Source organism: Pristis pectinata, chromosome 15 (genome assembly GCF_009764475.1).
Source record: "Pristis pectinata isolate sPriPec2 chromosome 15, sPriPec2.1.pri, whole genome shotgun sequence".
NCBI lineage: Eukaryota > Metazoa > Chordata > Chondrichthyes > Rhinopristiformes > Pristidae > Pristis > Pristis pectinata.
The window spans coordinates 22011250-22035480 of NC_067419.1; the positions used below are offsets into that span (position 1 = coordinate 22011250).

Consider the following 24231-nt stretch of genomic DNA (forward strand, 5'->3'; position numbering starts at 1 on the left):
CATGAGATTGATATTGGAAATTAATTAGAGTTATAAAATAAGCTCACAAAAATGTTGGGCTTGAAAATTCTGCAAATCTACAACAACAGTGTTTGATTTATATTGTACCTTTAATCTAGAAAAATGTCCCAAGGCACTTCATGGGAGCACTATCAAACTAAAACTGATTTGGAGACACAAAGACAGGTATTAGGGCAGATGATCAAAGACTTGTTTAAAGAGTAGGTTTTAAGGAAAGTGTTAACAAAGAGTGGCAGAAAGGAATTCAAGAGCTTAAGCCCAAGGCAGTTGAAGACATGGATGTCGGTAGGGGGGAGATTAAATTCAGGGATGCTCAAAAGATGAAATAGCAAATCACAGGTATCTCAGAGAGTTATGTGGCTGAAAATTACAGAGGCAGGGATCTGTAAGTCCACCAAGGATTTGAAAACAAGGATGATAATTTTAAAATTGGGACTGCAGGATGTATTAGATCATGTGTGTATTGTCCTGAGCATTTGCATTTGGAGAAGAATCTCAAATAAACCAGACACACTTTCTAGGGCCCTCCATGTTTCCCATATAACACTCTGCACACTCTGTATGTTGCTTTGTTAGAAACTGGGAACCCTCAGAAGTATATGTATTACACTGGCAGAAAGAATGGGAGGGAATAGAATTGAAGTTGCTAATACATCCAGTAGCTACAAACTCATGGTGGTAGAGTGAGTCTGAAAACTCACAGTTAGTCACTGCATGTAACTTCATCAAGAAGGTTGAAGTGATGGCACTTGAATTCAGACTCACGCACAAGGGGAATAAAGGTTTGTACATGTAGCTCGTAGAGTTGTAACTATTAAAGCAGGAACAGTGTAAGATGGCAGCTCAGACTCAGTCCAGCTATATCGAGAACAGTGGAGCTGATGATGAAGCACAGGAGCCCTTCAGTTCTCACGTAGAAAGGATGGAGATGCTCTTCAGGGCAAACAGTATTGTTGAAATTGGGCGAGAGAGGAAGTGTGCATTTTCAAAACAACACCATTCAACAACATAAGAAAGCAATCTTCTTTACAGAGATAGACCTGGATATCTGTGCCATTTTGACAGATTTCCCAGTGCCAAAAAAGACATTCACTGAGGGAGCTTGAAAAATCACATTTTTCTTCAGGCACCTTCAGAGATCATTCGGGACCAGAAACAGGCAAGACCATTCATGATTATATAGTGCTGACGAATCTGTCTCAAATGTAATTTTGATGTCTTCCTATATGAGTTCCACAGGACAAGTTTGTGTGAGGTCTAACACATAAAGAAATTCTATCTAAATTATTAGATATACAATATTTAGCAAAAAAAAACAGATGCTGAAATTCTGAAATAAATACGAGTGCTCGACATACTGAGCAGGTCAGGAAGGCCATCCTTGAGGAGACAAAAACAGATTGACATTTCAGGTGGATGACCTTGCATCACCATGGTTAATTTTTGAATGTGCATTTAAAATCACAACATTAATGGAGATAGATTCCAAAAATGCTAAAGAATTTTGGCTGGTCTCCATGTTCATGCAAAACATGACAAAGAGCAAAGGCAAAATGGGAGCTGCGATATTAAGTCCCAGCAAAGAAAGTGAGTTTGGTATGAAAAGGCAAGACTGGCAGGAAAAGCTGTTAATGATGTTGTGGCATCACCCATAACAAGTAATCCAGTTTAGTGTGGTGAACTGCTTCCAATGCAGAAAGAGGAGACATGTAGCAAGCTGTGCTGATGTAATACTGATATGACACGATATGCAGTGTATCCAGCCTCTCAACTCAATCAATCAGGATCCATCCTTGGATTCATTAGTAAATATAGGGTCATAATTGGATGTCAGATGCTGATACACATAATACAGCTAGTTTGTACTTTTCTATGGATCTGCCTGCTGGCCACCGGCATGACCTGGGCCATGAAGGTGATTTTCCTCTAACAGTGGTGGAGAGAGCAAAACTGATGCAGAAGATTGAACACTGAAGCAATGACATCAGTATAGTTTGAATGGTTGGACGGAGGCTGCTATGAAAAGATTACCTTAAAAGTGCTAACACTTTTCCCCAGGGGTCAACATGTGAATGACTTTGCTACAACTGAATCTTGCAAGTGGCAATGTCTATGAAAAACACACACAGGTCTTAACACTTCCTAAAAGCAATAAACCGTAATCATAATTTCTTAAAGCAATTATTTTGATGATTTCAGAGTTGGTGCCAGCAGCTGCTTCTAATTAACAGAATGAAGCCTGTTTAGTGCATCAAATATGGGAAATTCCAATTGAAAGGCATCTGCACGTCACCAGAGACTAGAAACATATACAGCACTGAGACAATGCTTAACTGGGAGCCGGTGTGAGTCAGTAGGCACAGAGTGATAGGTAAATGGTCATGGTAGGTATCTTTGGGTCACCTCATATTTACAGAGAGTGTGGGGAGAGAGGCTGACCAGTGTATATTTGAATAGACAAGTCTAGAGGTAACAAAGAGATGGATGTAGGTTTCAGTAGCAGATGCATTGAGGCAAGGCCAAAGTCGTTCATGTTAGCAAGGTGGAGTTAAACAATTTTTGGGTGGGAATGATATGTAGTTCAAAACAGAAGAGTATGATTTCATTTCAGGCATTTCTTATGATTTTACACGAAAACATTGGTTGAAAATGGCCTAAACTCATAAAGAATTAGTAATCAAGGTTGCTTTAAACACATAATGCCAATCCCTCTCTCTTAACATTACACTGAAGTACTGGAATAGGCCTTGAAAACGCAATCTTCTGACAATCATTGTAGCAAGGTTCTCACCTTGAGTAATTCTTGAACACTCAGCATAGAATCTAAGTCAAAGTCACCAAAATTCTTCACAATGATGGAAAATGAGAAGTTAATTGATTCTCTTGCATTCAATACAAAGAAGATGACAGAAATTATTTCCTACTACTTGAATACTCCTCAGTTTTGAAAATAGAATCGTTTGTCTTCATTCCTATTTTCCCGTCTTGTTTAATGAGGGAATGGGATAAATTTGACTCATGAAACTTACAATGTGATTCGATAATATTCATTAGATTCTAATTAATAGGAGTATGCAGAAGGCAATTTGTCTTTGAGAATTCCATGTCTGCATCAAAATTCTGCTTGGATTGTATAAGTTAAAGGAAATCAACTCTTCATGAGCTTTACCTAAATGTTTGGTGAGTTAGAAATTTCGGATGTAAACTGAGAATCAGAGAAGCAAAAACAAAATTTACATGATTAAATATGTGATTCTTTGAATTTTGGAGCAAACTTGACGAATTTACTTCTTTACATAGAATTTTTATGGAAAGTCAAAGTTTCAGATAACTAATAGAGCTTTGATATTAATGAAATAATATAAGGAGGAACTGTAATGTTTTAACATACTGTTTGAACAATGGTTGGTCAGCTTACCATTGCTGGAGTAATGTGAGATAATATTCATCCTGGACACCAGAGTGAACTCATTGTTTGGTGCATTCACAGGACCTTTCCGTCCCCCATCGGCGATTGGTTTGTTGCAGCCGGCTCTTTGAGGTGATGGACATCAACAAAGCACAGAAGCAGGCAGCTCATCAGCGAGAGGTCTTTCTCTTTAATGACTTGGTTGTGGTAAGAATCTCTCTATTGGTGCTTACACACCTGAGTAGACAAATACTGCAAGCATGAAGTTCCCTTCAACTATTCATGAGAATTTGTCAAGGTCCTGTGGACCAAGTGCTAACATGGAAAAAAAAACAATCTCTATTCCTTATGCCTTAAACTTATTTGGAATACCTTCATCAAGATTGGTTAGTCTGCTGAGCTTGCCTGACACAAGCAGGGGATTGTAATGATTGATATCATCAACTACACATATTAAGCTTCTGATATAAGATCTCAATATGTATGTGGACGAGAAAGGCTTCCTCTTATTGAAGGTGCAACTGGTTTGTGATGATATGAGGACATGATCTGGGACGGTGCCAGGTACCTTGGCAGTTGACACGACGTTTTCAACTGCTGCACTCCTCAATTCTTCCCTTTTTTCAAGTCAGAAGATGACTGTCTGGAAACAATGACTCTCCCTTTGTTGGAAGTGGATTCCTCCAGCGTGGTGTAAAAGCTCTCATCCAGCAGTACAATGATCTTCCATCTGCATTTAAAAGTTGGGCTCTGGATGCACCCTAAACAACAGAGTTAGAATTTGTCCTGATCTTTCCTCTTGTCTTAACTCCTGCGCAGCCATGCTTGTTAAAATATCTGGTACAGACCTGTAACTAATATAATATAAGGGATGCCAATTTCCTTCTCCCTTGATTATCTTAAGCTTTATTGAATTTAGCATCTGTGTACTCTTTTGTATTGCTATTTAGTAAACCAAGTAACAAGGCTAGAGCGACATACTCTATTGCTCATCTTTACTCATCTAATAGTAGTAACTGGTTCAACAATGTATCAAAAGTAGTCCCATATAGTACACAAAAATAATACTATATAGTACACATGGTTCCTAAGGTACATATTATGCAATATATACAGGGGCTTGTATATATACAAGTTATAGATGACCTGACTTACAGAAATCTGACTATGCAGATTCTCCTATTTTTAAACCATTTATCAAGTTAGTAATAATAATAATAAAATGTGATGTTCATTAATCACTGGCTACAGCAGATATGCCATTAATGAATATGATGGGTAGTATTAGGGTGAACATTCAACGAAATGAAAGAATTATAGCAAGTGTATATGGAGCAATATGATATGGGTAGCTAAAGTAAATGGATGTTTCTGACTTGCAGAGAAATCAGCTTGCAGACAGTTCTCAGGAGTGGAACCCTTATGTAACCTGGGGATTGCTTTCATTAAAGTGCTGACTTAATTTATTATCTATTACAGATACTTAAACTGTGTGCAAAAAAGAAAAGTTCTGCTACATACACTTTCTACAAGTCTATTGGCCTACTGGGAATGCAGATTCATCTCTTTGAGACTGAATGTGAGTGTTTCTGAATTCTTCAAGTTGATTCATGTTGAGTTATAGATAGATTGTTCTTTCCAACCTCTAAGGTTGTAATTGCTTTAGTCAGGTTATAATAACATATTCTTTGATTTACTTCCTTACCCTCAATGCTAAAGTAATTGAGGATATAACTCAGCTGATAATGTAAAACAGGTGATGTCAGATCAGGTGACCATTGTACATCCCTCCTGATTTGGGAAAATGATCTAATGAATGTCCAATCTTGAAATTATGTAATGCCACCAAAAATCAAAGCCACAAGGCCTAGAAATTCTTTGCCACCTCAATGACCTTGGTAAATTTGAGAAGAAGGGTGGTGAATCCAGGACTGAAGGTGTTAAATTTGAATGCGCGCAGTATACGATAAAAGGTAGATGAGCTTCTAGCGCAGTTAGAAATTGGCAGGTATGACATTGTGGGCATCACAGAGTCGTGCTGAAAGAAAATCACAGCTGGGAGCTAAACATCTAAGGATACACATCCTATTGAAAAGACGGGAAGAGGGGGTCAGGTGGCTCTGTTGGTAAAAAATGAAATCAAATCTTTAGCAAGAAATGACATAGGATCAGAAGATGTAGAATCCTTGTGGGTAGAGTTAAGAAACTGCAAGAGTAAATAGACCCTGATGGGAGTTACATACAGGCCTCCAAATAGTAGCCAGGATGTGGGGTACAAATAACAAGGGAAGATCGAAAAGGCATGTAAGAAGGGCAATGTTACGGTGGTCATGGTGGATTTCAATATTCAGGTAGATCCCAAGAGAAGGAATTTGTAGAATGTCTATGAGATGGCTTTTTAGAGCAGCTTGTGGTCGAGGTCACTAGGGAAAAGGCAATTCTGGATCTGGTGTTGTGCAATGAACCGGAGTTGATTAGGGAGCTTAAGGCAAAGGAACCCTGAGGAGGCAGTGATCATAATATGACAGAATTCACCCTGCAGTTTGAGAGGGAGAAGCTAAAATCAGATATATCAGTATTACTGGTGAGTGAAGGTAGCTACAGAGGCATGAGAGAGGAGCTGGCCAAAGTTGATTAGAAGGAGAGATTAAACATCTTAACATTTTCTTCTGTGCTATTGTGCCTTATGCTTCTGTGTTACCTTATTTACTATTGATCATTACAACATTTCTCTGTTTCCTGTAATAACTCCCTATTGCCTTGATATGAGAGGATAAAGATAGGGTGAGTGGAGCAATGTGAAGAGCTCTTCACTAACAGCATGAAGGAAATGGTGAAAATACCACTTTACATATTTGTTCTGTTCCTATATGTTACTGCTCCCATTAAGAATTGCTCCCACACCAGAAAAAGACAAGAAAGGGATCTTCACATTCTTCGTTATGTTCTTGAGGATAAAGTAGTTATCACAGAAGTACATAATGTAGGCACAGATGGTGACATCCCAATACTCAGCCTCTTAATACCTGCGAGGAAAAAGCATGGGACCGTTGAACATGTGATACCTATCTTATACATATATTAGGAGCAAGAGGGTAGCTAGGGAAAGAGTAGGTCCCACTCAGAGACAAAGGAAGGGTTTATGCGTGGAACTGGAAGAAGTGGGCGAAGTCTTTACTGAGTACTTTGCATCGGTATTCACTAAGGAGGAGATGGTTTGTGGTGAGATTTGGGAGGGCTGTATTGATATTCTAGGGCATGTTGACATTAAGAAGGAGGAGGTGTTGGTTATCTTGTAAAACATTAAGGTGGATGACCCCAGAGCCTGATGGGATCTATCCTAGGATACTGAGGGAAGCAAGGTAGGAGACAGAGAACCTTGTATCCTCCTTAGCTACGGGCGAGGTGCCAGAAGACTGGAGAATTGCCTATGTTGTTCCTTTGTATAAGAAGGGCAACAGGGGCAAACCAGGAAATTATAGGCAAGTGAACCTTACATCAGTGCTTGGGAAATTATTGGAGCAGATTCTTAGGGACAGGATTTACTTGCCTTTGGAAAAGCATGGATTTATTAGTCACCATGGCTTTATGGTGGGGAGGTCCTATCTCTCAAATTTCATTGAGTTTTTTGAGGAAGTGACAAAGATGATTGATGATGGTGGGGCATTGGATATTGTCTTTATGAACTTCAGAAATGCATTAAACAATGTCCCTCAGGGTAGGTTGGTCCAGAAGATTAAGTCACATGAGGTCCCAGGCGATCTGGAAAATTGGATTGAAAATTGGCTTGATCATAGAAGACAGAGGGTAGTGATAGAGGGTGTTTTTCTGACTGGAGATTTGTGACCAGTGCTGTTCCACAAGGATCAGTGCTGGGACCTCTGTTGTTTATAATATATATGAATGATTTGGATGAAAATATTGGTGGTCTGATGGGTAGATTTGCAGATAACACAGAATTTTTTTTTCACAGAAAACGAGTTATGGTCTTGATCTTTCTTAGTTTGACTGGGGTATAAATCTATTTTCTAAGTAATCAGTTAACTGGATAGTGAGGAAGGTTGTCAAACAATACAGTAGGATATAAATCAGTTGCAAATCTGAGCAAACAATGGCGGATGGATGTGAGGTGCTGCATTTTGGGAGATCAAGTACAAAAGGAACGGGTACAGTAAATGGCAGGACCCTTAGGAGCACTGATGTACAGAGGGATCTTGGGGTGCAAGTCCATAGCTCCCTGAAAGTGGCAACACAAGCTGATAGGGTGGTAAAGAAGGCGTACAGAATGCTTGCCTTTGTTGGTTCTTGCATTGAGTATAAAAGTCATATTGCAACTGTATAAAACTTTAGTCAGGCCGCATTTGGAGTATTGTGTGTTGTTCTGTTCGCTGCACTGTAGGTAGGATGTGGAGGCTTTGGAGAGGGGGCAGAAGAGATTCACCAGGATGCTGCCTGAATTGGAGTGTATTAGATATAAGGAGTGGGTTGGACAAACTTAGATTGTTTTCTCTAGAGTGTCAGAGGCTGAGGTGCAACCTGATAGAAGTATATAAAATTACGAAAGGCACTGATAAGGTAGTTAGTGAAAATCTTTTTCCCAGGGTGGAAATGTCGAATACTAAAGGGCAGAAGTTTGTGAGAGGGGAAAAGTTGTGAGAGGGGAAAAGTTTAAAGGAGATTTGTGAGGCAAGATTTTTTACACAGAGCGTGGTAGGTGCCTGGAATGCACTGCCAGGGGAGGTGGTAGAAGCAGATACAATAACAGTGTTTAAGAGACACATGAACAGGCAGGGAACAGAGGGATACGGATCAAGTGCAGGTAGGTGAGATTAGTTCATATTGGGACTGTTGTCAGTGCAGACATGGTGGGTTGAAGAGCTTGTTCCTGTGCTGTACTGTAGTATGTTTTATGTTCTATGTTCTATCTATATCAGGCAAGAACTTTGCACTCTTGTAAACTTACACTCAGAATTACCAGGACCTACTCTGGAATCTTTATTCAGATCATATGTCAGCTGAAGATAACATGTGACCTTTAATACATTTATGTATGAACAAATGTACTTCCCTGAGCTTTCTCTTTAAGCAGTTAATTTTATGTGAAGTTTTTTGTAGCACAGGTCAAGGTTAATTATCTCTGTTGCATCCTTGTCTCCTTCTACTTAGAAATTACATGGTATAAGCTGCAGAAAAGAAAAGGAAACAATTTACATTAACTGGGCTAATTCCTGAGTGTTTTGTCTGTTAGTTTATCCTCATGGGATCACCCTGGTGTCATCTGTTTCTGGCTCTGAGAAGAAGCAAGCACTCAGTTTCTGTGCACAAAGCTCAGAGGAACTCCAGAAGTTTGTCGAGGAGCTGAAGGAGTCAATAGCTGAAGTAACAGAAATGGAGCAAATTCGAATTGACTGTGAGTAGTTGTGTTTACGTGTGCTTATTTCTATTGCAAATATGTTTAGCTGTCAGTTGAGCCCAACTGGTTAAAATGAAAATCCTTTACTCTGCAAATATAATAATCGTTGATTTCAGGGATTGTCAGCCTGCATAATTCTTGCAGCTGTACAATATCAGAGGGAGCTGAGAGGCAGCATCCACCAATGTCCAATTCTGCTGGAAAACAATAGGTCAATGCAATCATGTTTTTGGACTGGGCAGTGGAAAGTTGACATTTTTAAATCTTTATAAGCATTATAATACTTTTTGTGAGTTTTCTTCAAAAATTCCACAAAATTACCCCAGAAGATTGAGTCAGACAGGAAGGCTGCTGAGATCCTTTAGACTTTTAAACCCTCCTTCTGAATGCTCAAAGGTCATCCTTTTTTCTACCCATCCATTTTGATTTTCACAGTCCCTCATTGGTGCCATGAGGAACTAACTGTCCTAGTAATGGTGGGATGGTAGAGGGGTGAATGTGATGATCATTGGTGGAAAATAAAAATGACATTCACACTCCGTAGCATTCCTCATGAAGCCATCCAGGAGTTCGAAGTGGTATCATAAAGGGTTTAAGATGTGTATTTAGAATCCTATAATATTTAGAGGAGCTGTGAATCACAGAGTGAACTGTTGACATAGGGCAAAAATGCTGTATGAAATTTTCAGTCATAATTCCACGACCTACAGAAAATGTCACTTCGTGCTTGAAACAGAAGTGATTAAAAACAGAAAAAAGGCATCTGTAATATGATCAGAGTAAAATTTATTGAAACATTTATTCACAGAATTGCTTGTGCAAGTATGTGCAGGCAGTGTGGCTACAATACTTCAATGTATTTTCACATTTTTCATTTAGCTGCCATAAGCCATGTTGATGTCGTTCCAATACATCACTCAATTTCAACACCAATTCCTATTCTATTTATGATCATCACAGTAAGAGATATTAGACTTTTAAAGTTAACACTTTCCATTCACAGGTTAAATATATGTTTAGATAGGAGATTCAAATGAGGCAGACAGAGCAGTTCCCACTAGCTGATGGTGTAAGGGCTACAGTACACAGATCGGAGGTTTGGGCAAGAGGTATAGGGGAGATGTGAGGAAGAATATTTTCACACAGTGAGCGTAATGACATGGAACATGCCGCCTACGAGGGTGACAGAACTGAAGGGTGATTTCAGAGTGATATTGGATGGGCACTTGCATGGCAACAGGGATAAAGTGGGGGAATGGGATTGACAGGATTGTTCTTTGGAGAACTTGCATTGACTCATTGGGCTAAATCACCTCCTTCTGTGTCGTAATGATTCTATGACACTATAAGTGACCCCATTACCCTCTGATGATAAAGGTTCACAATGACACCCTGGAAAATGTGGACAATTTCCTATCTTGTGAGAGCCGCCTCTCAGCGAAGGCAAACAACAAGGCTGAAATTCACTACCAACTTCAATGCACTAGCACAGTCTTTAGTTGATTAAGGAAAAGTGTTTAAAAGGTCAAAAGGTCAGACCTGGGCAACAGTGATCTCTGCCCTTCTGAGACTTGGACAGCCTTCAACAGGCATTTCAAGTCACGGGAAAAACACCACAACAAAATCTTCCAAGTATACTGGAAGGATGCGAACTGACATTAATGCCCTCTCCTGGCCAGCATTCTCAGCATCGAGGCCCTAGTTTCTCTCCATTCAGTTACTTTGAGCTGACCACATCGATTGCATGCCCAACACCAGACTCCCAAAGCAGTCACACTATTCTGAGATCTGTCATGGGATGAGAATACCAAGCGGACGATTCAAGGATATGCTTAAAGCTTCCTTGAAGAAGTTCAACAACCCCACTGACTTTTGGGAATCCCTGGGCTATGACCACTCAAGGTGGGTAAGGAGCATTCAGGATGGGATTGAAAGCCTAGGGGGAGCACAAAGAAGCCCTGCATATGTAGTGAAAGGAGCACCACCACTTCCTAAACTATCCACCTTCCTGACCTGTCAGCCACTACCTCCCCAAGGAGATTGTGATTAATACATGGCCCTCATCAGCCATCTCAGAGCCCACTTAACAGTAGTGGAAGCATGTCATCCTCAATCCCAAGGGACTGCCTAATAAGAAGAGAAGGTAAGTGAAAATTGCCTGAAGGAGCTAACATGATATATTTCTGTAAAGAAGAGCTTAACAGAAATGAAAAATTAGATGTTGCTGAACTTACATCTGTCTTAATATTCAAAATATAAAGACAGCCAAAATCATGGGCCATAGAGAAGTTAATAAGTTAAAATTGGGGTGCCTAAAGAAAATGAGAAAAAAAGATTTTACTTTAATTTTTTTGCAAACACACAATGGACTGACATAATGTACTTTAAAATGCCTCACTGCAATACAAATAGTAGTTTCATTGCATTGGGTATAATTGCCTAGTTTGTTTATTCAATTGGGATACCATGCAAACACTTTTCATCTTCAAAGTTAAACTGTGCAATAAACACATGGCACTTCTGACGCTAAATGGATCCCTTCAGTATCAAATTTCTTCTGAGTAATGTGGCAGGTTGAAGAAATGATGGGAAATATTAAGATTCACATTAAGATAAAATTCCTGTTAAAGATGAGCAATAGCAATGTGATTCAAATTGGGTAATTTTGCAAACTAAACCTTTATTTAGTTATAGTGTTTCTCCCTCTGAGATGAATAATGATGACATCAAGCACCCCTCTTACAATTCTGGGAACCAGAGACAAGAGTGAAAACTGGATTAGCATCCAACAGACTGTGTTAAACGAGGTTGGCATGCATTGCCCTCTCCCTAACTATATTGCATCACATTTCTCCTGTCAGGGAATTGAGAGTCAGCAGGCTAGCACAATCAACCAGTGTGTGATCTATGACTCCTTAAAGGAATTGTCAAAGTGTATCCAATTTTACGCCATAATGATAAATTTCACACTAACATGAAGCATTTATTTTTCTGGCATTGCTTCTAAAGCTACAAGTTTGGGTATAAACAACAATAAATTACATCTACAGATGCCCTTTATCATGGTAAATCATCCCAAAGTACTTGACAAAAGTATATCAAACAAATTTTGACACTGAAACAATAGATATTGGGACAGGTAGCCAGAAGTTTGCTTTCAAGGAGCATCTAAAAGGAAGATGCAGGGTTGGAGAGATCTAAGAGTGTAGTTTGAAAAGCTAGGGTGAGACAGCTGAATATATGCTGTCCTGTCAGCCACCATCCGCCCCATGTGTGGAAGGATCTGCCACTCCCACATTGGCCTCTTCAAGACAGCTCAGAAACTAGAAAGCCAGAATGGAAGTAAGTCATTCCCAAACCCAAGGATAACCTGGGAAGAAGAAGATGGCTGTCACTGAAGGAGTAATTCAAATCAGGGATGTGCAAGAGAACAAAATTGCAGGACTCCAGAGACCTCCAGAGATATTTGATGAAATGCTTTAGTTTTCAGTTATGTCTCTCCAACTGCTTGTTTTATGCACCAGTTCTTTTGGACACACCACAATCCTTAGAATTGAGAAGCTGGATCCTTCCTATACCTTGTCCTTCAAGAACTGCAGGCCTGAGTGCTCAAAGTAATTTACTTAAGCACATGCTGTAAGACAAAACAAACCTTTTTCAGAATACTTGGTGTTCCCACACAGAATGGATATAACAGGCTAATGCAAACACTATTTATATTAACAAGAAAATGGTTGGTAAGGTTCCCTCCTTAGCAGTGTGTATCATGACATAACCCTCCTCTATTACTATACAAAGATTAAAAAATCCACAGTAGATCAGTTATCATATAATTTCATATATTTAATTTAATTTCAGAGGCAATACTTAATAGAAATAAGACTTGTAGAATATATTTTGACATATATTGAGCTCATCACAGGTGTACATATGATTGCAGAGTCACTACTTCATTGTATCACAGAAAAAAAGTTCATTAAGAAATATTTAGGAATGCCAATGGCCAATAGCTCAGAGCAAGTTGATGATTCTAACAAACTGCACTTACTGCAATCTGGTCTCTACCCCTTTTCCCTGGGTATAAATTTATTTTCAAAAGCCTTGGTGCTTTGCATATTTTCAGCTCTTGCATGGCAAAGGGAAATACATTGCAGTTCAGGCTGGCTTTAGTCCACTGCTATCAAACAAGAGGTCAATCAGTTCCTACAAAAATAACAGAGAAGTAATAATTTATAGGAATAGATATTTCCAAAGTAATGACTTTGGACATTAAGCAAAATCTGGAATGAATTGAAAATAGTAAGAAAAGTTTTTTTTAAACTAATTTAATTAAATAAATATCATATTAATACTTCATTTTAAATTTTGTCTCCAGGGGAGTTGGAAAAGCAACAGGGATCAAAAATCCCTCCCACAAAGAACAATGGAGCTCAGCTTAACATCCGAACCAAACCAGGATCTCCGTCAGGTCAGGCTGATTTGTTTTATACTCAAGAGACATAACGTCAGCTGGAGTGATGCCAGCAGCAACTCATTGATAGAGCATTGTTTGTGAGTAGCTGACTGATGTTAAGAATGCAAATTGATGATCTGAGAACACAAAATGTATTCACCGCATACATGAAAGATGCAACTGCCTGAAGTTGAAATAAGACATGTGGGTAGGAATTTTATGATACAAACTTCCTCCTAGTAAGATTGGAGGCTGCTATGTCACAAGTTTTAAAGAGCTGTTGCTGAAATGTCAAATTATACTGAATTTAGGTTAAAACTTTGATTTTAAAAAATGTGCTTTTGTCTCCACATTTTTTGGGTCAGAACCATTCCAAATATGTAAAAGAAAAGAATGTGTCCCTCTACTGCATGTTTCTGCATTCATTTTTCTATTTTTGATTTCTGTGCCTCCTCCTCCTCATCATTTGATTTCTCATTTTCTCTGATTTGCACAACTCTTACTGCTTTTTATCAGCATTTTTCTCCCTTTTGTTCGGTGTTTCACTCCTTCTCTATTCTATAATCTTTTATGTTTCAATCTGTAGTCACACACTTGCACTCACACATATTAACATGAAGCATTCTCTTTCTTTGAGATTGTGGTACAGTTAAGAATTCAAGTAAAATCAAATGTCATCTAAATCTCAAGATGTACTAACTCTCAGTTAAAGGCCTCTGGGACAATTTTCTACCAATGCCCATTAAATAGTTGTTTGGAACAGGTAAGATGTCAAGAGGCAAGACTTAAATAAGAATTGAAAAAACCTGCAGAAGATGAAAACCTGAAATAAGAGCGGAAATTGCTGGGAACACTCAATAGGTAAGGCAGAATCTGTGAAAAGAAAAACAGAGTTAACATTTCAGATCCGAGACCCTTCTTCAGAATGGATTTAAGTTAGAAGCAGCCAATTAAATTAAATTGGCTGGGCATCACTCTGCAAAGAGTGGGACATTAACACTTCAGTGCAATTTCTTGCCAGAATTCAGCAGCCTGTCAAAGTAGGTGGTTGCAGTGTGCAATGAAAAATAGCTGACACAGTGAAATTCGTACAGATAAATTTATGTACATTATACATGAGATGGGATCATTTCCATTTTTAGTGACTTGGATGTGAAGTATTGCTTGAGTGCAATGCAGAGAGGAAATTGTGATTGGGAGGAACCAATGGGCTTCCACTTCCTTCTGCTTAGATTGTGAAGGAAGACAAAGGGTCCGCTTAGGAACCCATGACTTTCATCATCTGGCTTTCACCTCTGCAGTGTTTCCAGGGCATGTTTTGCACTGTGGAATGAAGGATGATTACCTTAGAGTAGCAACAAATTTTCCTAGAAATCAAGATAAATTACTTTATCATAACTTGTAGTTATTATAATCTTGTTGGCAGTCATTCAGTGTGGTTTTTTATCAAGTATCAATACAATAGCTCTATCTTGAGATCATCAGACTGTGCTTTGTGATTTTATCAATGTTGTTTGTGCCCTTCAATTATATTTCATCCTGTAATTTGGCTTCCAAGTTAATTTTGTTCTATTATCCTATGCACAAACCTTCGACTACATTAGAGCTTTGTAATCATGTTCAAGTATCAATTATTCTGCCTAATCATATAAATATTACTGTTTCAGTATTCACTTGAGTGGTTTTGAAATTGGGAATGTTTTATAATACTGAAGCTAAGAGTAAACAAATAAGCCAATGCTTTGTTCATTTCTGTTTATGTTGATATATTTTAACATATTGCAAATTGCCAAGCAGCTGAATCTAAAGAGATTTGGATATTACTGCACAATATAAGACCAGTTCATATCCTGAAAGGGCAAGAGATTGGCTTGTATAGTTAAACAAAAGTATTGAGAGGTAGTATAAGACTAAAGGAAAGGGCTAATGGAAGTGCAAGCGAGAATGGACATCCAAAATATGGAAGAAATAGGAAGGATAGCTGTGATGCAAAAAAGGTAAGACAAGCTGCAGATGGGAATACTGGGATGAATGGGGTCAACACAATCATTTATAAGGACAATTAGAGAAAGAGTGTGATTTAGGATGATGTAAGGTCAGTAAAGACAGATGAGTTACAACCAGAGTTTAATATAACTTCAGCATTTCCTTTACCCTTTATACACCAACCACTTAGAGGTTATAATCTATCATTATTTTTAATTTCATCTTTGTTTTATTAAGCACAAACCTGTCTCCTCAAGGTAATATAAGGCACTTAAAGACCATCACTTCATTATTCTTAAGTTACACTTAAAAAACACATGCATCTTTACATTGCACATCTGGAATACTGTGTTTAATTCTGTATGCCACACTTCTGGACAGATATATTGATCTTGGAGAGCGTCTAGTACCGGTTCACTGGACTGATAGTGACAATACAGCGGTTAAATTATGAGGACTGGTTGCAAACATATGCTTGTATTCTCTACAGTATGCAAGAGTAGAAAGTAGTCTAATCAAAGTCTTAAAGGATTTGGTGGAGTAGGTAGAAAAACCATTTTGGCTGGAGGGGGAGTCCACAACAAGCAGTAATATTTTTATTATTATTCATTTGCAGCGTGGATATTACTGGAAAAGGCTGGCATTTATTACCCAGCTCAAATTAGCCTTGAAAAACTACTGTTGAGCTGCCTTGATGAACTGCTGCAGTCCCCATGCTATTGAGTACAGTGTCCCAAAATTTTGACCCACCTTTAATGACAGCTTAGTTCTAGAATTCAAAATCAGAATGCTGTTGGTGTGCCAGCTGAAGGAGAAATCGCCTATTGGTGGAGTGCCCTGTGCTTGCTGCCCTTGCCCTTGCAGAGGGTGCACGTTGTGAGTTTGTCAAAGAAGCCCTTGCATATTCTACAATATAAATTGTGGATGGTATTGACTGCAGACATGGTACGCTGATGGCTAACAAAGTGAACATTAGAATGGTGGACCCATTAAGTTTCTGTCCAGTGAATTCCCCAGGATGTTGATGGTAGGGATTTGCTGATGGTAATGTCATTGAAGGTCAAGCCATGGAAAGGTGATTGTAATGGTGGTGGTTATATTCTGTTGTGGAAGTCAGAGATGCTTGTTATCAGGCACTTATGTGCCATAAATATTACTTGCCACTTAACAGACCTTACCTGAATGTTGTATATATCTTGCTAGATCACATGAAGCCATAAACTGTTTCATTTCTGTGGAGCTGTAAATGGAAATGAACAATTGCAATTATCAATGAATGTGGCCTAGGGCTGGATTGATTGGCTTCCAATAACCATAACCATTTTGCCAAATTTCGAGTTTTCCCTTGATTTCTTTTTTTGTTAGTTTTACTAATACTCCTTGACATCATATTGTTTTATGCTGCCTTGATGCCAAGGGCATCACTCTTATCTCGACACAGAAATTCAGCTGTTTGTGCAAAGGCTGTAATGTGTTCTGGAGATGTGGTCCTGGTGGAAACCAAATTGTGCAATGGTAAGTGGTGCTTTGTAGCACTGTCAATAACATCTTCCATTAATTTGTTAGCGATTGAGAAAAAAAACAGCAACTAACTGGATTGAATTTGTCCTGCTTTATGCGGACAGGACACACCTGGGCAATTTCCATGTTGTTGGATAGAAGCCAGTGTTGTTGGTGTACAGGCATCCTTCTATTTACAAACATTCCACTTAGTATTTGTCCTCGATTTGGAAATCTATTATAACCATGATAAATAGTGCACCACTCTCCTCTCATAGGAATGCACTGCACCAAAATACCTTCATTTCGCCCAGCCTTTGCTATTCATGAAATTTCATTTAACAAAAAAAAATTTCCAGAACAAAACCCTTTTGTACATCTAGGAACACCCATACTGGAGTAGATTAACTAAATCTGATAGATTAACAAAAGGTTCACTCTTTTGACATGGATGCTCTTTTTATCCTTGTCAATAATTTCTTGCATAGAAGATTATCAAATGCTTTATAAAGATTCTTGTCGACAACGTCCCAACCACTATGCTGGCAAAGTCAGTATAAATCTCCAATAGATTAATCAGAGATTACCCACCCCTCACAAATCCTTGCAAAATATGAGTTGTGTCTGTTTTAATTGATTGTGGACTTCAGGAAGGGGAAATCAGGAGAACACACACCAGTCTTCATTGAAGGGTCAGTGGTGGAAAGGGTGAGCAGCTTCAAGTTCCTGGACGTCAGCATTTCAGAGGATCTATCTTGGGCCCAACACATTGATGCAGTCATGAAGAAGGCATGCCAGTGGCTCTACTTCATTGGTAATTTGAGAAGATTTGGTATGTCATCAAATACTCTTGCAAATTTCTACAGCTGTATGGTGGAGAGCCTTCTGACTGGTTGCATCACTGCCTGGTATGGAGGCTCCAATGTGCAGGATCGAAAGAGACTGCAGGGGGTTGTAGACTCAGCCAGCTCCATCGTGGGCACAACCACCCAGCCTTCGAGAACATCTTCAAGAGATGGTGCCTCAAGAAAGTGACATCCATCATTAAGGATCCTCGCCATCCGGGACATGCCCACTTCACATCACTACCATCGGGGAGGAGGTACAGGAGCCTGAAGATGCACACTCAATGTTTCAGGAACAGCTTCTTCCTCTATGCCATCAGATTTCTGAATGGTCCATGAACCCACGGACACTACCTTGTTATTCTTCTTTTGCACTATTTATTTATTTTTGTAACTTATAGTAATGTTTATGTCTTTATGTCTTACACTGTACTGCTATCGCAAAACAACAAATTTCATGACATTTGTCAGTGATAATAAACGTGATTCTGATTCAATAAGTTAGTACTTGATCAGTGCAGTTGGTAGTTCTTAATTTAACAAACCTTTGTGGTGGCAGAACCAAAAGTCTTTGTGCTGTACTGGCTTGGTTCATTGAATGTTTACTGGCACATGTATGAGGCACATAGTTACATGGTATTGCAAGGAAAGTTTATGGCTGTAGAATTTGTTTGGAGATTGAACTTATTAATTTAATTGGTAGGGCTCCTAGAGATTTATGCTCCATTTCAAATTCACTTTGAGGATGAAAAACAGATCTGAAACTAGTGTCCTAAAATTAAGTAAAAGCAATTAGAATGGTATGAGGAGAGAGTTGGATAAAATAGTCTAGGAAAATAGATTAAAGATAGAATGGTAGATCAAAATATTAGCCAGTTACGGAGATATTTCATAAATCTCACAAAGGTATATTCCAGAGAGAAAGACTCTACGAGAAAAGTGCACTATCCATGACTAAGTAAGGATGGTATCAAATTGAAGGAAAAGGCAGACAATGTTGTGAAGATTAAAGGTAGGCCAGATAATTGGGAAATTTTAGAAACGAGCAAAAAATATCTGTAAAAGTTATGGAGGGTTAAGATAGAGTGCAAGGATTAACTAGTAAATAATATAAAAACAGATTGTGAGAGCTTCTACTGATCTAGAAAAAGTTAGAGAATGATTGAAGTAAATATTGTTCCTTTGGAGTGCAAAACTGGACAATTAATAATGGGAAGTAGAGAAATGGCAAATATTCTAAATAATTATTTTGAATCAGTTGTCATGGTAGGAGCCACTAAAAACATGCCAATAACAATTGATAATCAAGGGGCTATGGAGACGGAGGAACTTAAACCAATCCCTATGAGCAGAGAGAAAACATAGGTGGGCTAAATAAAGGCAGTCCAGTTCCCTGGATCTGATGGGCGACATCCTTGGGTCTTAAAGGAAGTGACTACAGAGATAGTGGTTATAACCTACCAAACTTTCTAGATACTGGAGAGATCCCAGAGGATTGGAAAACTAAATGGAATGTAACTATTCACAGAAGGAGGGAGACTGAAAGCAGGAAACCACAGGCCTATCTGTCATTGGGGAACTTCTGGAATACATTACTCAGAAGGTAATAACAGAAGATTTAGAAACAGAGTATAAGACACTCAGGCTGAGTGAACACCACTTTATGTAAGGGAAATTGTGTTTGACATATTTGCTTGAGTTCTTTGAAAATGTAACAAATAGGTGGATAAAGGGGAACAAGTATATGCAGTGTATTTGGATTTCCAGAAGGCATTTAGTCAATGTTCCTCAAAAAAGGTTACTGCACAGGATAAGAGTGCATGGGCTTGGGGATACTATATTGGTATGGAATGGGAATTAGTTATCTAACAAAAGACAGAGAGTTGGGGTAAATGGTCCTACCATATGAGTCATATCAAAGTACATCACCTTGCTCTTTACAAGATTAAATTCCATCTGACATTGCTCTGCCCATTTTACCAGGTATTCAATATTATCCTGTGATCTAAGACCACCCTCCTCACTATCAACAACCAATTCTCATGTTCTCTGCGAACTTACTCATCATACCTCTTATTTTCACATCCAAATCATTAATGTGTATAATGAACTGTAAGGGTCCTGGCACCAATCCCTCCACTGGTCACTGGCTTCCAATCAGAAAAGCAACCCTCCATCATGATGCTCTGCTCCTAATACCAAGCCAATTTTGGATTTGATTTGCCAATTTCCTCTAGATACCCTGGGCTGTAATCTTCTGGACCAGTTCCTATGTGGGACCTTATCAAAGGCCTTACTGAAGTTCTTTCCTGGTAGGCAAATTTGGTAATGATACAAAGGTTGGTGGATTAGCAAGTGGTGAGAGGAATACAAAGATCATTTAATGTGATACAAATTGGTGAAGTGCATGGGCAAGAAGCTGGCTGATGGAATACAATGAGAGTTTTTCCATTTTGGAAGAAAGAATGAAAAAGCAAACTATTATTTAAGTGCAGCAAGATCATGAGATGCAGTGGTACAAAGGGATCTGGAGGTGCTAATGCATGAAAGATAAAGTGTGGGTATGCAGGCACAGCAAGTAATTAGGAAGGCTAATAGAATTTTGACCTTTAGTACAAGCAGTATAGGGTATAAAAGCAGGAAAGTTTCAATGCAACTTTACAGGGTGCTGGTAAGACCACACCTGGAATACTGCATGCACTTTTGGTGTCCATATTTACAGAAGTGTATACTTGTCTTGGAGGCAGTGCAGTGAAGGGTCACTCTGTTGATACCTGGGTTGACATGCGAAGAAAGTTTAAGCAGGCTGAGCCCATGCTTATTTGAGTTTAGAAGAATGAGAGGTAATCTCATTGAAACATACCAGATATTGAGCATGATTGACAGGGTGAATGGTAGGAGGATGTTATGGTAGTAAAACTGAATTATCCCAGGTGTGTCCAATATGGACATGGCCAGGACAATATGGTCCAAGTTCCCCTACAATGCTCCTAGGAGAGCAACTCATTGAGAACGCCATTATCCTGTGTGCCATTAGCATGGAAATCTTGCCAGGGGCTCAAGGATGACTGAAACCCAGAAGTGCCTAGTCAAATGTCTGGATTTCTTCAAACCAGACATGAAAAGTTGATTTTCAATTGCTTAACACTGTAAATACTAATATTGCACCATTGAACTTCTTGGCATTCATGTTGTGGTCAAAGCTTCCATAGTTACACTAGTAAAATTAACTCAGCAGATTGTTAAGGAGCTTGAATGTAGGAATTTCTCAGTTTTATTCTTAATGGCTCTAATTGTTAAAGGTGCTTCAAAACAGAGGCTAACAGTAAAACACGGGGACATGTCCGGAGATAAGAGTCTCTTAATTTAATGGCAAAGTTAAAATACTTCAAGATATTGTGCTTGGAAATGGAATCACCCATTGAATTGATATGCTTGACAAAGATGATTGGTAGCAGCAGTCTATTATTGTGCACAGATCCCTGAAACTAAACTAAACATGCCCAGAAATTCACCTCTGGTCTGTCGTGTTAAGTGTGTGACAAAATCATGTCAGAATGATGTACTATTTCTCCAAAATTCATTCCATTAAGTCCATATATAGTGCACTCAGTGCTACCAATTAGGGATGAATTCCAAGACAATGCTGTGTAAAAACCAGCCATATTCCTGAATGCATTAAATCTTCAATACTACTTCAAAATAATGAAATCTGTTCCATTTCTATTAGAGTTAATTGTATTAACTAGATATTTAATGGAGCTATACGTAATGAACACTGACAAGAGCTCCTAAAGAGCAGACTAAAGTCCTGCTACTGCTCATGCACATCGTACTACAGGTGATGGAAGAAGAGTTGATTAGGCTCAATGCCAATGAAAATCGAGTTAATTTCATCTTCTAAGCTGTATTCTGTAGGACCCTACTGGCTTCAGGATTTAGACAACACTTGAAAAATTAACCTTACTGGGCATTTTTTTAATTTAATTGACGTATGATGGGAACTACTAAATGGGTGGCAGATTTCTTTCAAATTTACTCATTATGAAATGCATATGACTTGCCTTTTATCTCTTTTAGATATAATTGACTGTCATTTGGAAAATGTCCTCAGAAGCATGGAGATATTTCAGATTAGGTCATGATGCTAGAATAGGTTTAATGTTTAATGTTTTTAAATGCTAAGTATTTTTAAAATTGCTGTTTAAGTCATAGGAGTTGAAGCAAGTGGATCTTTTTCTTTTCACTTACGGGGACTTGGTTGAATTGAAGTAAAATTCTTTCTCTTCTGCCTGGTAGGTTTCTCCATCGAACAGGGGCGAGGCAGGATATTAACTCTGTTCTTAGATGTGAAGTCAAGTGTCGAAACTCCCATAATTTTGCGCATATTGGAACTGAATTGTTTTATTTTGGAAATGGCAATTTTACACTGGTACAGTAGGGGATGGATAATCTTTTGTTTTCATTTTTTGGCCATGGACATCACATGAAAGGCAATACTTACTGTCGATTGCTAATTTTCCTTGAAAAGGTGATACCGATCCACATTTTGAACCACCATGGTTGAACTGTGCTGTTGGGGAGTTCTAGGATTTACAACCAGTGACAGTGAAGGAATATATTTTCAAATCAGAAATGATGTATATGTTGGAGGAGAACTTGCAAATGGTGGTGTTCTCATGCATCTGCTGTCCTTGTCCTTCTTGGAGGTAGAAGCCATGGGTTTGAGAGGTGCCCTCTGAGCAGCTAAGGTGAATAAATCCAGCGCAATTAGTAGATGGTGCACGTAATTATGGTGTGCTGATGGTGGATGACTGAATATTTAAGATGATGGAGGAAATGCCAATCAAGCAGGTTGCTTAATGTTGAGCTTTTTAAGTGTTATGTGAGCTGCATGAATGCAGGCAGTGGGAGAATGTTCCATCAGACTCCTGACTCATGCCTTGTATACGTTGAAAAAGGATTTGAGGTGTCAGGAGATTTACACTGAAGCACAAGAACAATGAAATTCTTCATTTGCAGAAAACATGCTCACTTTAACTTCTTTTAACTAGTTGATCCTGATGCAAGTCTTGGGTTCTATTCCAATCAATGCACAAATATAATTCATTGGAAAGCAAAGAGAAGTGGGAACAATTTACCCGCCACATTCATTCTGTACATAATAAAATTACAAATGAGACTGGATATTTGCCCTTTTGGGTGCTTTCTGCTTTCATTTTCAAAGTACACCACTTAGTTCAATATTCGTAAGAGCTGACTCACACAGAAAAACAATATAGAGCCAACATAATTAAAGGAGCACTGTCAATTCAATACTTAAATAGTTTTCAGCATATCTCTGAAAATTTGGCAGCCCTGGCAACTTGATCTGGGCAAGTATTGTTTGTAAATATCCTCTCTCTCATGATGCTTATCTAAATTGGCTAATATAAATTTTTGAAATTTGCACCAACTCAAAACTGCTCAGTGAATAAATACATGTTATGTTGCATCAGTACATGAGGAACTCTATTGTTTTCTCCTAGTTCTGGCTAAGATGGCATATCTCATCTGGAACAGTACATAGCATCAACCTCACTGGGCTAGAGAGAGTAAACCATGTCTTATCTAATTGTTATCATACACTATGGCTAAAAAGTGCATTCATGTGAATACTGGTCTGAGTTTAATTGCATTGCTCCCCACTGGCCAATGTTATGATCTTAAGCTCAGACATGGACAACTGCTGCTTTCAGGCATTCATAGAACCGCACCCTGATATCAAACAGGAAGTAGGAAAACTGAAAAAAGCTGCCGAGGAGGAAAAGACTGGTGGTCATACAGCAGTTCTTGTATGTTTTGAGGCATTCCCCTGCCCAATATAGCCAAGAATTGCCAATTAAAGTGTGGACAGTATTATAAAGGCAAGTGTAGCTGTCAGTATGCACACAATATGAGATAAATAACCAATTAATGAGTTTTAATTGTGCTGGTAAAAAACTGACTGGAATGCATCAAGAGAAACAGCTTATCCAGCCTTTATCACTGCTGGACTGAAGTTGGCAATCCACTATTTTCTACCATGTATTTGCAATCTCTGGGGGCTGAGAAAGATTTATCACCTGCATGGCAGGTCTTTTTGGTTTATAGAATCAATAAACTATTCAACAAGTTGTGAGTTGATTTTCACACAATGACAGCAATATTAACTGAAATGAATGACTACCTTTTTACCTCAAAGAGACACTAAACAATTTAATTAGTCAGGAAATTGAGTGGAACCTAGCCACAAAATCAAAACATATTAGGCAGGTTTGTTGTATAAAAATGACTTTCTGACAGTTTTGAAATATGGCTACTACAAGTAAACACAAATCACACTTCAGTTAGAAAGAGAAAGACACAATGATAAGACAGCTTTTAACAATTCTAAGAGGATGTGGTAATGTGATTGTGTCAGGCACCACGCAGCTGATATTTTAATTAAAAATAAGATTATGGTATAGAAAAGCATTAAAAATGTCCCTGAGAAAAATGGTAAGAGAATGATGAAAGCCTCCTACTGAGACAGCTTTTCTTTTATGGAATTTTGACATGATTTGTTTTATTTTGTTCTGCCTGT

At 38.5% G+C, this 24231-nt stretch overlaps 1 protein-coding gene across 3 annotated transcripts in view; it reads left to right on the forward strand.

Annotated features, from left to right (window-relative positions):
* LOC127578611 (IQ motif and SEC7 domain-containing protein 3-like) overlaps positions 1-24231 on the forward strand; it is a 288463-nt gene that overhangs the window by 234110 nt on the left and 30122 nt on the right. For all 3 annotated transcript variants that reach the window (XM_052030780.1, XM_052030781.1, XM_052030782.1), the window contains exons 9-12: positions 3512-3637; positions 4910-5009; positions 8679-8840; positions 13219-13311. In XM_052030780.1, coding sequence (XP_051886740.1) covers positions 3512-3637; positions 4910-5009; positions 8679-8840; positions 13219-13311 — 481 coding nt within the window. The remainder of the gene's footprint in view (positions 1-3511; positions 3638-4909; positions 5010-8678; positions 8841-13218; positions 13312-24231) is intronic.